Below are 17,213 nucleotides of genomic sequence, written 5' to 3' on the forward strand. Positions count from 1 at the left end.
CGGCGGGGCCCACGGACACTAACCGTCCATCCCTAGAGGCGGCGGTTCCGGCCTCCCGAACCGGAAGCGGCCCTGACACTGTTTGCAGTTCCCCTGGTTACTACGGAGTTCCGGACCAATGGAGAAAGAACTCCGTTCATTGAGCCCGCCCCGGGCAGCGTGACGTCACGGCGGAGCGCTGGGACTCCCCCCTCAGCTCTCGGCTTCTGACCCTCCTTCCCTAGGCCTTGGGTCGCTGTACGCAGGCGCATTAGGCCCTGGCCTCGGCGGCAAGGTGCGCAGGCGCCCCGGGCGCTGCTAACTGAAGCGGCCATGGACGCGCTCGAGTCGTTGTTGGACGAGGTGGCCCTGGAGGGGCTCGACGGCCTGTGCCTGCCCGCGCTGTGGAGCCGCCTGGAATCCCGCTCGCCCGCCTTCCCATTGCCTCTGGAACCCTACACGCAGGAGTTTCTGTGGCGGGCCTTAGCCACGCACCCAGGCATCAGTTTCTACGAGGAGCCGCGAGAGCGACCTGACCTGCAGCTCCAGGACCGGTCAGCTACCTGGGGTGGGGCGGGGGCTGAGAGCCTGGACAGGGGCGGGATGGTGCGTTGCAGAGCGGGTACCGTGGGGCGTGGGGGATGGGCGCGGGAGGCGAGCTAACCTGAGCTCTCTGCGCCCTAGCAGGCCCGAGTAGATGAGCTGGGGGAGGGGGCATCCGCTTTGGGTGAACTGTTTCCCAGTGTGTCGAGGGAGTGAGTCTAACGAGTTCCTTTAAGTTGGATGATAGGACGGGAGTAGGAAAGTGGTTGAAAAGTGGAACCAGGTGAGGTCCTTCAGGGACCTTTAGGGAGCGATCGTTCTGAAGGCTAAGGCAACTAACTGGAGGTCTGCACAGCACCAAATAGCAGTGAAAGAGTAGCCGAGCTGTATTGGGCGCTTGCCATAAGTGGGTTCCAAGACCCAGTTCTGGAAGCGACAGAACTCAGTAGATCAGTTCCGTGACACCGAGTGAGACACTATTGTCTTCTTATAGAGGAGGAAACTGACCACCGAGAGGGTAAGGGACAAGTAGGACTCATGTATTGCTAAGTGCACTTTTCCCTTCTCCTATCAGTCCGTCTCCGGGAATAGAATCCAGCTCCTTGCATGCTCTAGACATGAGCTCTACCACTGAGAACACCCTTGCCTTCAGCCCACCCCTTTTCAAGTTTTTGTTAAGAAAGGGCTGACAATACAGACCAGTGTGACTTCAAACCCTCCTGCCTCTGCACCCCAGCTCTTGGATTGCAGGCATGCCCCACCATGCTCTGCAAGTCAGAACCCTTAAGCTATATTATGAAGGTCAGAGGAGGTAATAATGAGCCAGATAAGTTTTGATCTAGGTGGCCACTTGGCAAAGAGATCTGAACAGGCAACACCGAGTAGGAGAGCTTAACAGAGAAGTGAACTGCATGTGCCTGAAGTGTCAGCTTGCAAACAGAGAATGGGGAGTGATTGTTGTCACTTACATGTGCTTATTGTGAAGTGTGAGTGTATGACATAGACAGTGCAGAACTTTTTTTTTTTTTTGTCGAGACAGGGTTTCTCTGTATAGCTGTGGCTGTCCTGGAACTTACTCTGTAGACCAGGCTGGCCTTGAACTCAGAAATCCGCCTGCCTCTGCCTCCCAAGTGCTGGGATTACAGGCGTGCACCCTCACTGCCTGGCTCAGAATGTTTTACAACACCCTGAAGAGGCAGGTATTCTAAAGAGAAAATGAGGCTCGGGGGATGAAGTGGTCATCAGTCAACTAGGAATCCAGGAAATTTAGGTCCAGGATTTACTCTGCCCTTGACTAAATTTGTCTGAGAAAGAACCTGTGATTATCTAATCCATTGGATGAAGCTGCCCTTTACTATAGAGAAGGAAGTCTCTGAAGGGGGAGTGAGATTGGTGACAGTGAAGCTAAGAGACCCAGTCACAATCACAAAGGTACTGGTTTATCATGGTGGGGGTGGGAATGAAGAAATCATAGCATCAAGACGTCCCAGGTAGCCGGGCTTAGTGGCGCATACCTCTGTTCCCTGAAGGCAGGCTCTAGCAGAAGGATCTGAAGTCAAGATCAGCTCCAGTTAGATGGTGAGAATGTATGTTTTAAAAAAAATCTGATGGTGGTGGCAGCACATGACTTTGGGCAGAGGCAACCTCTCGGACCTTGAGGCCAGCCAGGTCTACAGACTGAGTTTCAGGACAGCCAGGGCTGCACAGAGAACCTCTGTCTTGAAAAACCAAATTAATTCATTAAAAAAATAAGTAAAAAGGCATGTTAGGAAGACAGTACAGAGAATTTGGTGACTGGTGATATGGAGTGTTGAAAGATAGAAATGAAGGTCTGCGTACTTGGTGTCTGCTGCTGAGACAACCTGAATGAACACTAATCCTCTTCACAGAAGTGGGAGGAAGAGCAGTGGGTGAGTCTAGGGGAGGTGCTAACTGCATCTCCAGTCTGCTTTGAGTGTCAGAGGTTCTGTTCAGTAAGGAGAATCCTGGTGGGTAGAGCAGCCAGGGGGAGGGGCTGGGTTAGACCTTTGTGAGTCATTCTGGGCACTTGGTAATCAAGAGATCATCATCCCCAGGAGAGTGTTGTGATTGGACACCTCCTGAAGCTACACCTACATTTCAAGGCTGGATAGAGGAGACTGCGCCTTCAACCAAGATTAAAGTGTGGGTGGAGGAGAGAGCAGGCCACAGTATGTGCTGGGAAATTGAGGGTATACAGGACAGAGTTCACAGAAAGGACAACAGTCTTCTAAAAAGTTTAGAAGTACAGATGTGGCTCCTCAGTTACACTAGAGGATGCTGGCTAGCGGGGCTCCAAAGGCAAACAGTACCTTACCTTGATTCACCTGCTTACAAAAGGAAGCTGAGAGATGCCAGCTGATAAGAGGCGGCTGAGCCTGTGTGCTTGGCTCCAGGGACCTGATGGGAGGTGGGGAAACAGACCTCTTTGAGCTCATGAAATTTGAGATGTGTGATAGATTGCAGAAGACATTGAATTGTTGTTTGTGGGGAAATAGGAGGAATCAAAGGGCTAGGGATATCTATGGCTTGGTTAGTGTGGGCAAGGCTCCAAGTTCCATCCCACAACCACAAAACAAAACACAAGTCTGGGCCTTCAACGGTGAGAATTGTTTGCATGCAGGCAAATATCAAAACCATAAAAGTGGCTAGGGGAACTGGAGAGATGACTAAAGAGAGACGGTGTCAGGAGGACATTCTTGGTGCTCCAGAGACCAGAACTAGATCTGGAGGGAAAGCAAATGGCTCTGGCTAACAAGGTGGATCCAGTCTCTGTTTCTGGGTGTGTTTGGATCCTAGAAAGGTGTTTGTTTTGCTTTGTTTTGTTTTTCTTTTCTCCTCTGAGATAGATAAGAACCTGGGCTGGAGGTATAGTTAAGTGGATTTGAGTCTTAGAATTGTATAAAGCAGGTATGGTGGAATTACCCCAGTGGGTTCCAGCATGTGGAAGGTGAAGCAGGAGGATCAAGGCTTCAGGATGATTCTTGGCTGTGTATCCAGCTCAAGTTTGCCTAGGAGACCCTGTCTCCAAAGAATGGCAGAAACCTGCTTGTTAAGATTAACTGTAGGCCAGGCATAAGTGGCGCCTGCTTGTAATAGTAGTACTGAGGAAGCTGATGCAGAAGCATCAAAAATTCAAGGACAGTCCAGGCTCAAAGAGTTTTCTTTTCAAGACAGAGTTTCTCTGTGTAGCCCTGACTGTCCTGGAACTCACTCTGTAGACCAAGCAGGCCTCAAACTCAGAAATCCTCCTGCCTCTGCCTCCCAAGTGCTGGGATTAAAGGTGTGTGCCACCTCTGCCCAGCTTAAGAATTATCTTAAGAAGAAAAAGAAACACTTGTACTTGTGAGAGACAAGACTGAGTAACCTCCCCTGTTCTTCCCTCCAGTCTCTGCAGGGAGTTGACAGAAGATGTCACGTGCATATTATCTCTGAAGCTGAGTTGGAGTTTTTAATGTATGTGTTTTCCTCCCTAGATATGAAGAAATTGACTTGGAAACTGGAATTTTGGAGTCCAGGAGGGACCCGGTGACTCTGGAGGATGTCTACCCCATTCATATGATCTTAGAGAATAAGGATGGCATCCAGGGCTCCTGCCGCTACTTTAAGGAGAGAAAGGACATCACCAGTAGCATCAGGAGCAAGTGTTTGCAGCCTCGTTGTACAATGGTCGAAGCCTTCAGCAGGTAGTTCTTGGAGGAGACACCAGGCTCTCTGTGTATCCCTCTTCCCCTCCCTTTGACTTCTGACTCCTGTCTGACACTTTGACTTTTAAGATCCCAGTCAGCAAACCCTTAATGATACGGCGCATTGCCCCTGAGCTTCCTGTATTTTTGTTTTTCTTCCTGATCTTCCGTAGCTTTTTCGTGAATTCCCTGTTTTTCCTACCGTGTCAAGTATTAGCTGTTCCCAGATGTCTCATGTAGTGTTTCAGTTATGAGCCCCTCATAAAACCTGGTAGTCGTTTTTCCTCCATCCCAAACCTGCTTCTCCCTCTCATTTCTTTGTCCTGGTCAGAGGCATTCTCATGAACCAGGCTGTGTAAGTCAGGAACTTGAGTCTCTCTAGGCTGCCTCGCTCTGAGGTGTCTACACTCAGTTGTCAGTCATGTCCTGTTGACTTATCTTTCTAAATTTGTCTCCAGTAATGCAGAAGTCTCTTTACTACATTGGTCTGGTCTCTCCTTTACCTTCTATAATGATTAGAGGTTTCCTAAGATGAAAATGTGATGGATGTATGGACTTTGAGTTGCTTACAAGCCAGGGTTTTGAACTAGCCACATTTCTCTCACAGGCAAACTTTGTTTGCCCAGACTGAAGTTGTATTTATTTTAGAGATTACTTCATTGCTAGCATCTAGAAACATGGATTTCCAGCAGCTCTTAAAAAACCCAATCAGTTTATCTTTATGAAAGACTGGTTCTTATAAGCAGCATAGGACACAGCTCCCTTCAGGTAAGCTGGGTACCAGCCACTCATTTTCCACACCAGTGATCTTGTTCTCATTTGCCACCTGTTCTCTTCACTATGGCCCAGAGACCTTGCCCCTGTCTGCCAAGCTCTCTTCCCTGCCTGCCAAACTCTCACCTAGCCACCCTCAAGTTGTTGTTTTCCCTGTACTTCCGGTGGAACCTGTCAGACCCCCTTATTTCTGAAGGGAAAGGTGTGTGCTCTTCTGTGTGCTTAGAATGCTCTACCCTCCCCCAGCACCCATCCCAGCTTCATCTGCACCCTCCACAAGTGTCTTGGCTGCCCAGGCACCATCAGTTTTTACTGTGTTCTGCTGAGAAAACTGTGACACAGTGAACAGTTAAGGGCATTTGGGTCTCCAAAATCTGACATTTGCAGCAAGTCCATTGAATTGTGCCAAAGTCGCTTCACATGTTTGTTGGCAGCATTCTTCCCTCACCAGGAGACCATCAGCTTCCTACTATTAGAGTCTCTTCTTTGTGCTCCACACAGAACTTCTCAGGTCACACAGGTGCTTGACAGAGTTAGAACGTGTGGTTTACTTCTCCCCTGTTAGGCTGGCCTACTCAACTTGAGGCATCAAATTGGGAGTTTCCGGCCATGCTGACCTTGTGAGCCTCTCTTAGGTTTCTGGTTGCTGGCATGGACCACACTCCAGCCATGCCTCCCCTGGTCTTCTAGAGCAAGCCTGCCCTGTCAATGGGCAGGGCCTGCTTTCTTGACCTTCTCCCTCCCACTCACCTCCCTGCTGGCTCCAGAGGTCTCTGAGACTGGTGTGCTCCCACTGCTGACCACAGATGCTTTTACCAAAGCTTTGTGCCTAGGGCTATTCCTTCTGGAGTTAGATCCCCTGATGTGGTTGTTTTTGTTTTTGTTTTTGTTTTGGTTTTTTTTGTTTTTTGTTTTTGTTTTGTTTCAAGACAGGGTTTCTCTGTGTAGCTCTGGCTGTCCTGGAACTCACTCTGTAGACCAGGCTAGCCTCAGAAATCCGCCTGCCTCTGCCTCCCAAGTGCTGGGATTAAAGGCGTGCACCACCACTGCCTGGCAGTTGTTCGGGTTTTTTTTGTTTGTTTGGTTTTGTTTTTTTGGTTCTTTTTTTTTTTTTTTTTTTAACTTTTCCCTTGAGCTTTTTAAAGGTAAATTATTATCTTTTACTTATTTGTCCTGGCACCATATATTCTGCTCAGCATCTGATCACCAAAATGATGGTCACAGTCCAAAGATGTACAGTAGCAGGAGTCATGGGACCAGCGGCTAGGCAGTCTTAATGCAGATGAAACTGGGAACATCCAGGGTAATATGGCAGTCAGTCCTTAACACAACTGCTGGCCTGATGATAATAAAGGAGATTGAATCAGAAGCAAGCTTGTTCCCGTGTTTGTAGTCATTTACCCAGCTGTCCTCTTGTAGTTTTTCTTAATAAGCCTATTTTCAGCAGGAAAAGGCTTAGGTCTAAGTCTTTAAGGATGGACTGTATAGACTTGACACATGATGTACTACACATGTTACAAAGACAACCTCTTTCCTGTTGTTTGCTTGGAGAAATGAAATCATCTGGTAGGTGTAGGAGCACAGAAAACTGTGACTAAGCAGAGAATACTTAAGCTGCTGAGACCTCAGGACCAGACGTTAGGAAACAGCAGAATAGAAAGGAGCCAAAGTGGCTTCAGAGGAGAGGGATGAAAAGCTAGGCTTCTGTAAATCCTTGGTGTCATTTTCATCCGGAAGAGGGCAGTCCTCCAGCTCAGTCACTTGGAGCCAACCAGCAAGTGAGGGCTGGGTCTCCCTGAGGCTGGGCCGGAATGTGAACAAAGAGGCTCAGTACACAGCTGTAAGCAAGGCAGCAGTGAGGTTTAGCCACAGTGTAATGATACACGGTGTGTTAGCTGCTGTTTTTCACTGTTGTGATAGAGGACCTGGCAGAAAACAATTTAGGAAGGTTTTTTTTTTGGCTCATGGTTTGAGGGGGTACAGTTGGCGCCTTGTGTTCAGGACTACATTGCACGACTGTGAGGCTGTGCACATCTTGACAAATCCTGAGGCAGATGGGTGCTGGTGATCAGCTGGCTTTCTCCTTGTATCCTTATTCAGGGTGCTTGGGGGATGGTACAGCACACATTGTTCAGGGCAAGTCTTCTCCACTTAGTTAATCCCCTAGAAAAGCTCTCACAGACATACTCAAAAGGTGTGCTTCAGTAATGTTCTAGCTACTAATTAGCCCTGTCAAATTGACACTTGAAGTTAAAAATTAAACATTACACATGTTATGGACCCAGATATCCCAGCACAGGGAATCATACTCTTAAAAAAAATAACTTTAAAGTGTGTGTACATGTGTACACATACACACACACAAAGCTGGTGATGGTGGAGACCAAGAGGACATCAGATGCCCTGCAGTTACAGGTAGGTAGGTGGGTGCTTGGAACTTAAAACTCAGGTCTTTTGTGAGAGCAGCAAGAGCTTTTACCAATTGAGTTGTTTCTCCTAAAGTACTCTGCTTGAGACAGTACCATCACCAGGAGTCCCCTCCTTTTCAGAGATTTCGAGTGTGTCATGTGTGCCAGCTAAGTCCTCAGCATTCCAGTGCAATTGAGGCTACAACTTCACTAGTGGCCTCTCTGTGCCTCTTTTTAAGGAGACTGTAGCTCTGCCACACAGTGAGTGCAAAGCCTCAGTTGCTCTCCATGACTCCTTCATGCCTTCTAAACCAATACCACGTTGAAGACATTGAAGTCAGCTTCCAGCTTGGGGTGCAACTTTGGCCCTCTCTGGACTGCTTCTTCTGTGTGTTTGCTCTGAAAAGAACTCCCCAAAAGATTTTGCCTGAATGATGTTGGTCTCTTACTTAAAATCATAGCTTATTCTCAGCATCAGTTAACCAGTATCTGTTGTCATGGTAAACCAAAGGTTTTACTTCCACAGTCTCCTAATCCAAAATATCATATGAATGACCTCAGTAATCTTGGCTTCCCTATGAAATTTCACAAGCCAGGCCTCCACTGGCTGGATTGCTATTAGCATTGTCTTCCAGGTTCCCACAACAGCTCATTAAACTGAGAGCACTCAGTGGCTATTCTTCCCACAGCTCCAACATCCTTCCCCTTTTCCCTCAAAACAGTCTGAGGCATAGCAGCCTCATTGTCAGGTCCATCACAACAATGCCCTCTTCCTGATACCAACTTCTGTCCTACTTTGTTTCTCTGCTGTGCTCACACCAGGTGAACAGGGTCACAACCTGCATCCAATGATTGTACTGAAGGAGAGAGACATGTTACAAAGGCTGTTGCTAAGAGTACTAAGTACTGTGAAGAATCTGGGCATGGTTGGGGTGGGATTAGCATCTTCTGGAAGGCCTGATATAGTTCTGACAGCTGATCTGTGATCTGACTCTGAGTCAGGAATTATCTAAAGGTCCGTGAGAACCCCAGCCAACAGTAACTATGGAGCTGTGTGAAGATGGAGTCCCCTGTAGATAGAAGGCAGATTACTGAAAGATATACATAGGCATTCAGGTCTATGATGGTAAGGAGAATGAATGTATCTCAGTATGTTGAGCCAGGAAGCAAGCATGGCCTTATCTGCCAACTCACAGCCATTCTGACTCTGAACTTGTGAAGCAGAACTGAGGTTCTGTGAATGAGTGTCTCAGAAGAAGCAGATGACAAAAGGCCCTGGTTTCTTGTGCTTTGGTTTCCTTACAGTTGCACTGATTCTGCATGCGATTGTGACTTGCAGGTGGGGTAAGAAGCTCATCATTGTGGCTTCCCAGGACATGAGATACCGGGCCTTGATAGGCCTAGAGGGGGATCCTGATCTGAAGCTTCCTGATTTCTCCTACTGCATTTTGGAGCGGTTAGGTCGATCCAGGTGGCAAGGAGAGCTGCAGCGAGACCTTCACACCACCGCTTTCAAGTAAGAGCTAGCCTAGTGTCTCCACTTTAATTTACATGGCCATTGTACTATACTCTAAATGCAAGGGCCTGCTGCTGTGTCTTGTCCAAGGCATGGGTTTTTGTTCCAGGCCATTGCCTCTCATGACTTTTCTTTCTCTTAAAGCTAGTGTGCTAAACAGTCTATGTGCCTTGTATTCATGTTGTAAAGATAAAGCTACCAGTAAAAAGGTGGAATAACTATTCTCTTCTCCTGCAGGGTTGATGCTGGGAAGCTTCATTATCACAGGAAAATTTTGAACAAGAATGGGCTCATTACAATGCAGTCACATGTGATCCGATTACCTACTGGAGCCCAGCAACACTCTATCCTCCTCCTCCTCAACAGGTTTCATGTGGACAGGTGAGGCTGGTAGAAAATATTATTTATTTTTTCTGTTGTAGCTATGTGTGTTTTTAAGATTTCTCAAAGGCCAAAAGCTAAAGCTTTTCTTAGAGATATTTTATATTTGTTTCTGATGAAAGTATAATCTGCTCATTTAAAAGCCTAGCAATTATACAGAAAGGAAGGAAAAATACCTTCCAACATAGGATCTATTAACATTTTGTTGAAGAGTGGAGAAAATTTGAAGTAAACATAATTTGATTGGATACAGTGGCAAAGTTTTGAATTTTGTCAATCTCAGATTGAATGTATTTCAATCATATAGCCTAATAATTATCCTATATGGTCACATAGTGAGGTTCTAACAAATGATCAAAATATGGAAAGGTGCCATTTTAGCTGGGTATCATAGTCCCACTGGTATAGAGCACTGGTGAGAATAAACACTTTATCTTAGGGTTTCTATTACTGTGAAGAGGCACCATGACCACAGCAACTCTTATAAAGGAAAATATTTTTGGAGGGCTGACTTACAGTTCAAAGGTTTAGTTTATTATTGTCATGGCAGAAAAACAGTGGTATGCAGGTAGACATTGTCCTGGAGAAGGATCCAAGAGTAGTACATCTTAATCTGCAGGCAGCAGAAGGAGACTTAATGGCCAGACTTGAGCATATATGAAACCTGAAAGCCACCTCCACCATGATACACCTCCTCCAACCAAGCTACATCTATTCCAACAAGGCATACTTTCTATTGCCACTCCTTAACAAATGAGTCTATAAGGGTCACCTATCCAAACCACCACACACATTCCCTTCTAAGGTCCAGAGAATCTGGAAGTGAGCAGCCATGTTTTTTTCCTCACTCTTCTTTACAGTTGGATTGAGTAATTAACCTGGAAAGGGCACAGGGGAAATGGTTGTGCTGCCTACCTAGTCTTTATAGGCAAAGTGAAAGCCAGTATGGGTAATAACCAAGCAGGTACAGGACCTAGAAAAGCAGCCCTAAGCTGCCTAAGCTTCAAATACTTAGGTTTGGTTACCAGTATTCTGTGGTAGAGGTGGGCAGTACCAAGAGGCATTTGGAAAACAGGTAAACAAACACATCCCTGGACCATAACTGATTCTCCTCTAGCTAATTGTCAGAATCCTGCTCTTTCCCTCTAGCTAGAGGCACCCTCAAAGAGAGAGGCAAGTGTGCACTCCGGAGTAAGTGTAACTTCAGTTTTTAACACTCACTGCAGCGCATGTGACTTGACACAAGGTGGATACTGGGTGCAGATTATAGACTGGGCATCCAGTAAAATTCATGTGTCTACTCACATCTGTCATTCAGCATGCCTTCACACCTGTACACTATCAGGATGTATGTCACAAGTCCTAATCCATCTTCCAGCACCCTGCCAACTCTACCCTCTTCTCAGCCTGTTGTTTTGGAGAGAATCATGTTTTACAAGTTTTACATTTTAATGGCTCATATTATCCATCAGTGAAGTAAGTATATTGCCAAACTGTGACTGGCCTAGCATAGTGGCAAATACCTGTTATCTCCCAGTACTTAAAAGGCTGAAGTGCGAAGATCCTGAATTTGATATTAGCTTGGAATTCAGAGTGAGACTGTCTCAAAAACCAAAACAGCAACAAAAAGACTCACTCAAGCCGAGGCCTGTCTGCGACTTACCAGGAGCCTAGATAGCAGAAGGTTTGGAGAGAATGCATAGGGTGGTATCTGAGTGGTAGGAGAGAGCATGGGGGTGTGTCAGTGGCACTGTTTTACCTTTGCCTCTTTCTTGGGCAGAGTGCCTGTACCTCTAAACTGTTATTTCTTGTGTAAAGTGGTCATGACAGTGCTTCCCATGTGCCAGGGCCTAGTGCAGTATCCATCTCTTCTTTGTTCTTGTCCTCAACTGGGGGTACCATGCATGTGTTTTCTCTTCCTTTTGGACAAGAAGGGAGCTGCCAAGCTGCCTCACACCCTTCCATAGACACAGGCTGCATGAGTATTAGCTTCCTTGGAAGCTTCATGCTACAAAGGAAGTGGGCATCAGTCAGGTCAGTCACACCAGGGCTTGGTGGAGTGAAGGGAATGCAGCAGACATACAAAAGCCTCGAGTCCTGGACCTGGGTTTTGGAAAACCTTCATCATGACCCCACTCCTGTTCAAATTTTACCTAAGGCAGAACTTGAGAGACCCCTAGCCTTTAAAGTGCAATCAAAAGGTGAGGAGATTAGAGAATGTTGCATTGATGTGTCTGCCCTACGGTCTGGTTTGTACACTGTTACCATGACTTTGAAAATGAATTGTTGGGGCTGGAGAAATGGTTCAGTGGTTAAGAGCACTGACTGCTCTTCTGAAGGTCCTGAGTTCAAACGTGGTGGCTCACAGCCATCTGTAATGGATTCAGATGTCCTCTTCTGGTGTGTCTGAAGACAGCTACAATGTATGCATATAAAAAAAAAAGAAAGAAAGAAAATGAATTGTCATCTCTAAAGATCAGGTGGTCTTCAGTGCTGGGCTCCATAGGTGATTGGCCAGTGTTTCTTATAGGAGGAGCAAGTATGACATCCTCATGGAGAAGCTGTCTATGATGCTGAGCACACGGAGCAACCAGATCGAGACTCTGGGCAAGCTGAGGGAGGAGCTGGTAAGTCCCTGAGGCAGGGCCTGGGTGGGCAGCTGCACACTGCATGTAACCTAGAGAGCTGAGGAAGGGGGTGCACTGAAGACTCGCCGCCTGATCCAGAGCCCAGCAAATGGCCTTTTCCTTTCTTTTTTATTTTTGTAGTGCTAAGAGTGAAATCGAACATTAAAACCTCATGCCTACTAAGCATTTTACCACTTAGCTATATCCCCAGTCCTGGCCTTTTCTTCTTCACAGTGAGAAAATGCTGTTTTTCATTGAAATTCTTGCCCTTGACTGACTTCATTCCCTCTGGGGTTTGCTCTCAGACCCACTGTCAGAGTTCATGTGGGATGATAAAAAATGTGACATTTAGATTTTTTTTCATCATGAAACTTGTAATTTTACTCCCAGTGGTTTTATGCTGAAGTAACAGGGAGGAAAAAGCAATTACTGACCTGCTCCATCTCAGGCTCAGGAGTAGCAGCTGTGAGGGAGGGAGTGTGAGAGGAAGCAAGCTCATGGAGACCCTACTGCCTGGCTGCCAGGATAGTTCTCAGTGGAATGTTAGCCAGCAGCCAGAGTTAGACATGGAGAAGAGACCACCCTGGAGGCTAAGCCATGGAGCTGGAGGCTGCACGGCCGAATCTGGGCAGTCAGTAGTCCCTGAAGGTCTCTGGTCACACCTGTCAGGACAGTCATCAAGAGTCACCTGTGCTGGGCTAGTCTTTGATTTCACTGTGTGCAGGCAGGCCTCTTCCTTTTGTAAGAATCATTGCATCCCTGCCTCAGAGGAGCAGTAAACTAGCCTGGTGGTTTTGTTTTTTCACCTTGAGATTTCAGATAGAAATTTAAGAGTTTAGGCAGGCCTGGCCCCACCAGTGCTCATGATGGCAACCAGCTGGAAGTGACCAGCCCCATCGAGTCCCTCAACTTCCTGTCACCTCCAAGATACTGGCAGAAGAATCAATGCCTTTGCCATCCCGGATACCCTGCAGTTTGAGATAGGAGTGTATTTCTGTTTCAGTTGAACAAAAAATGGGAAGTCAAAAGAAGGTTGAAAAAAAACCTTTCAGGAGACTTTAAACAGAAGTTAGGAACATTGCTACAGACTGAAGAAAGCCAGTGTCTGCCTCTGTGTCCCCTGTTCCTGTATATTCTCTAGGAATCGTGACACTGTTCTACCCCTCCTTGAGGAATAGGAAGCGATGGTCTAGTTCAGGTCAGCACTGTGGCCTCACTTTTCCAGAACAGTGTTATCTTTGAGCACGTGGCTCAGTGAGTGTTTTCAGTCAGACTGGATCAAGGTGGCAGAAGTAGGTGAGGGTGGCAGGTGGTCCTGTCACAGGGTCCTGTTGTTGGGAGGGCTAGTGGATGAATGCATAGTGGGAGATGTGCCCTAGACCACTTAGGCCTGACAAAGCAATTCACAGAAGAGATAGGGCTCTTAGAAGCCAGCAGTGATGCTGGTGATAGTGGGCGAAGGTGATAGAAGTGAGGGGGTCTTGGTGGCCTGGCTTAGACTAGAGTCTGGAAGCTTCAGCCTTGGGTAGTACCTGTATCAGTGGCTGTGTGGAGAAGCCCAGGAAGAACCAGTGGTGGCATGAGGCACTAAGAGAAGGAGAGCATAGGCTGGATCCTGGTCTAGGCCACCACTGTGCCTTGAATTTGAGATGTCTTCTGAAAGTAACACAGTGGTGAGTGAAGACTCAGCTGAGATATAAGAGGACTGACAAGGTCTGAAGATACAATGCAGGCTTTTAGTTTGTTTAGTGGCTGACCCTCAGGTAGACTGGAGTGTGACAGCAGGCTGGGGGGAGAAGGCTGGGGTCTGGGACTTTTGCTGGGCTGCTGTGTGTTCTGTGAACCCAGGGCAGGGTGTGGGTGATGAGGGGCACTCTGAACCGAGGCTGAGATTTATGGAGCACGAAGGTCTTCTGGGTGTTCTCTAGATATGTCTAGTCTGCAGCTGGCCATAGATTCAAAGGAGAGCCTGTAACTAAACTAGCCTGTAACTGAAGTGGGTGCTGGCCTTAGTGGGGCTCCTGCTGTTCTCTCTGCTGAACAGAATGTGCGGGTCCCCTGAAGGCAAGACTACATCATCTTCTCTCATTCTGGATGTTCCAGAGCTCAACACCATATGCTTGGGGTAGGACTTGATGGATGGGTTTCCAAAGGCTCTTTCTGGCTGACAGACTCAGCTAAATTAACAAAAGGCACCGTGTACAAACCTTCATTTTTGAAGGAGCCAGATGGGATTCCTCAGGATTTCTTGGATAACCATATGTTTTGTAGTCCAACAGTGAAAGTACTGGCTCCTGTGAGTGGGCTGCAGATGTGTGCGGAGGCTCATAGGCTGTCTCTGCCCCACGGTGCCGAGCAGTCCCCAAGGCTGAATATTGAGCACCTTCTCTTCACCAGTTCATATCTGCTTGCCCTTGGGTTGTACAGCCAGGTGGCAACAAAGGCTAGTAGTGGATTGACTTGGGGCAGGACATTTTGTGCAGTATAGATTTTAAAACTTTGTTGTCAACATGCATCAGAGAAGAGCGACATAGGTGTGACAGACAGCGGCTGACCTTCACCTGTGCTATTCAAGGGTCTGCCAGGGAACGTAGACCTCCAGCACCCTGAGGACCACATGCCCTGCTAGCTACAGAGTTGTTTGATCACTTCTCCCTGGCTCGTGCCTGAGAAGCTGCGGCAGATGACAATTTGCTGAAGTTGGTTCTCTCATTTATTACATGGATCTTGGGATAGAACTCAGGTCCTCTGGCTTGGTGGCAAATACCTTTACCTACTGAACAGTCTCTCTGACTCCTTAGGTGACGGGGGTTTTGTTTGTTTGCTTGTTTTACTTTTGTTTGTTTTGTTGTTTTGTTTTTCTCCACTGCCTTTTGGAGGACTTAGCTCTGCCCCCCACCAGGCTCCCCCTACCCTGTCTTTCGTTCTAGGGTCTCTGCAGCACATCTCTTTGCCCTTTGTATTCATAGATTTCTGTACTGCTCTAGACTTTGTTCAGATCCCCAGGTGCAGCTTGGCAGTCTCATTCATACCTGTGCATTTCTTCAGTTATTGTCAGTTGGTAATTGATATCCTGAACACTAGTGTTTCTGCAATGCCAGAATTCCCAAGTGCCTTGACTTAGCAGTACTTGTGGGCTTGTGTTTTGCAGGGGCTGTGTGAAAGGACCTTCAAACGTCTGTACCAGTACATGCTGAATGCTGGGCTGGCCAAAGTGGTGTCCCTTCCCTTGCAGGAGATTCACCCTGAGTGTGGTCCCTGTAAGACCAAGAAAGGTAAGAGCAGAGCCTTGTGGTCAACTGGCTCTCCCTGTTGTCATTTTCTCTGGTCACATTCTGCTTTGGAGTGTGAAGATTACAGTCTGTTCAGTTCCTTACTGCTCAGTGCTGTCCATCTAAAAAATGATCCGAGAAGTGTGCTCTGCATTCTAGTGAACACCTCCGCAAGGGTATGCTCCAGCGGCCTTCCCTCTTGTACCAGTCTCCTCTTTGTGCCTTCATTCATTCCTATTTTAGTACTAGGGACTAAACCTAGAGCCTTGTGCTTTCTGGGACAAGTGCTCTACCACTGAGCTGTTTATCAAGGCCTGTTTGAAATACAGCCATGTCACACAACCATAAGAATGTGTTTCAGGGATGAACAGCACAGCATGCACTCACACATAGATAGCCAGGATCAGACCCTCAGCTATAATCAGAAGATAGTCAGCACAAACTGTACACGATTAGCTGGATATACAGGCATACTGCTTACAGTAATAAACATGTTCTTCAAGTAGGAGGAATGTTCTAAAATTATCACGGTACTCTGTAAACCTGTAATATAATAGTTGATTACCGAGCATTATGAACTGTCACTGTGCTATGCTTTTGCCACAAATGCAGGAGAAATTATTATACTGTCACAGCAAAGGGTCATAAATTGAGAGAGGTTTTTAACTTATGATACTTTTTGTAACTATGATACTGCTGCTGTGTGTGCAGCACACATGACTGTTCTGCATCTCATATCCTTCTGTAGCTCTATATGGTTGATCAACATTCTGACTTGTAAGAAAACTCAAAGATAGAGTTGGGAGATGGCTCAGTGGGCAAAGTGTTTGCTGAACAAGCATAAGATCTGAGTTCAGGTCCCCCAGACCCCAGATAAGAAGCTGAGGATGCCGGAGTGCACCTCTGATCCTGGTGCTAGGGGGCTTAGGGATTGTGAGGTGAAGATAAGTAGACCCTGAGGCTGACCAGCCTGCTAGCGTAACTAAGTTGTTGAGCTCTAGGTTCAGTGAGGCCCAGTTTTAAAAAATGAAGGTAGAGATGTAAAGGGATTTTAATCCAGCAACAAGACTACTCTGGTTATAATACAGACACACCCTTAGCACACACTTTTAATTTCTCTGGCTAGAGTAGGACATGCCCTTAGTACACACCTTTAATCCCAAACACTGAAGGTTTGTAGAAGGAAGCAGCCATGTTTGAAAGTGATGTGTAATTAATTCAGTGGCAAACCAATTTGTGAGTCAGAAAGATTTGACAAACAGGATATGCTCAACTCTCATGGGAAGGGAGAAGAAAAAGAGTCTACTTAGAATAGTGTAGGAGAAAAAGGCAGTTTTACTGGGACAGTTATAGAGAGGTTGCAGAGAGAGAACAAGGTAGACACCAGTGAAGACAAAAGGAGCCAGAGAATGAGAAAGAGCCAGAAGATCAGAACATGTCATCAAAGTTAGTAAGAGTCAAGCAGAGCGATTCAGGAGCTGCCAAGAAAGCGAAGCCAGATGGAATCAGGCAGTTTGGAGAGCCTTTGGGTCAGAACAGCTGAATTGAACCAGCTAGCCAGAGTTCAGAAAGAACAAGAAAGGGTGAGCTTATTCAGCCCCAGGTCTCAGAGGATGAAAACATTCTAGACCTAGATAAGACTGTAAGGAGGTTAGAAACTTCCAAGACTAGGCCGAGGTTAGCAGACTCCAGAGATAACAGTTAAATCAGGTGAATAAAAGATACTTTAACATCAAAAGCAATTGACAGAGGTTTAATATAGACTTCTGACCTCCATGCAAGCATACGTACACACACATTAGCACACCTTACACACACACAAAGTTTTGACAGTCAATATTCAACAGGTATAGACTGTAAAGACGCTTAAGATAGAGGCTGGAGCGATGGCTTAGTGCTTAAGAGTGCCAACTGCTCCTCCAGATGGGCCAGGTTCAATTCCCTGCACCCCATATTAGGGCTCACAATCATCTGTAGCCTCATTCTAAGGGAGATTCCAAGGGAATCTA

At 46.8% G+C, this 17,213-nt stretch overlaps 2 protein-coding genes across 3 annotated transcripts in view; one reads left to right on the forward strand and one right to left on the reverse strand.

Moving 5' to 3' along the window:
* The window catches only part of Katnip (katanin interacting protein), a 182,082-nt gene extending 181,993 nt beyond the window's left edge, over window positions 1-89 (reverse strand). For both annotated transcript variants that reach the window (XM_052199602.1, XM_052199577.1), the window contains exon 1: window positions 24-89. In XM_052199602.1, coding sequence (XP_052055562.1) covers window positions 24-30 — 7 coding nt within the window. In that variant the 5' untranslated portion in view covers window positions 31-89. The remainder of the gene's footprint in view (window positions 1-23) is intronic.
* Window positions 90-247: 158 nt separating this feature from the next.
* Gtf3c1 (general transcription factor IIIC subunit 1) overlaps window positions 248-17,213 on the forward strand; it is a 70,294-nt gene continuing 53,328 nt past the window's right edge. The window contains 6 exon segments of the mRNA XM_052199703.1: window positions 248-533; window positions 4,017-4,226; window positions 8,748-8,924; window positions 9,162-9,305; window positions 11,836-11,932; window positions 15,084-15,207. Coding sequence (XP_052055663.1) covers window positions 313-533; window positions 4,017-4,226; window positions 8,748-8,924; window positions 9,162-9,305; window positions 11,836-11,932; window positions 15,084-15,207 — 973 coding nt within the window. The 5' untranslated portion in view covers window positions 248-312.

The sequence above is a fragment of the Apodemus sylvaticus genome, chromosome 1 (genome assembly GCF_947179515.1).
Source record: "Apodemus sylvaticus chromosome 1, mApoSyl1.1, whole genome shotgun sequence".
Classification (NCBI taxonomy): domain Eukaryota; kingdom Metazoa; phylum Chordata; class Mammalia; order Rodentia; family Muridae; genus Apodemus; species Apodemus sylvaticus.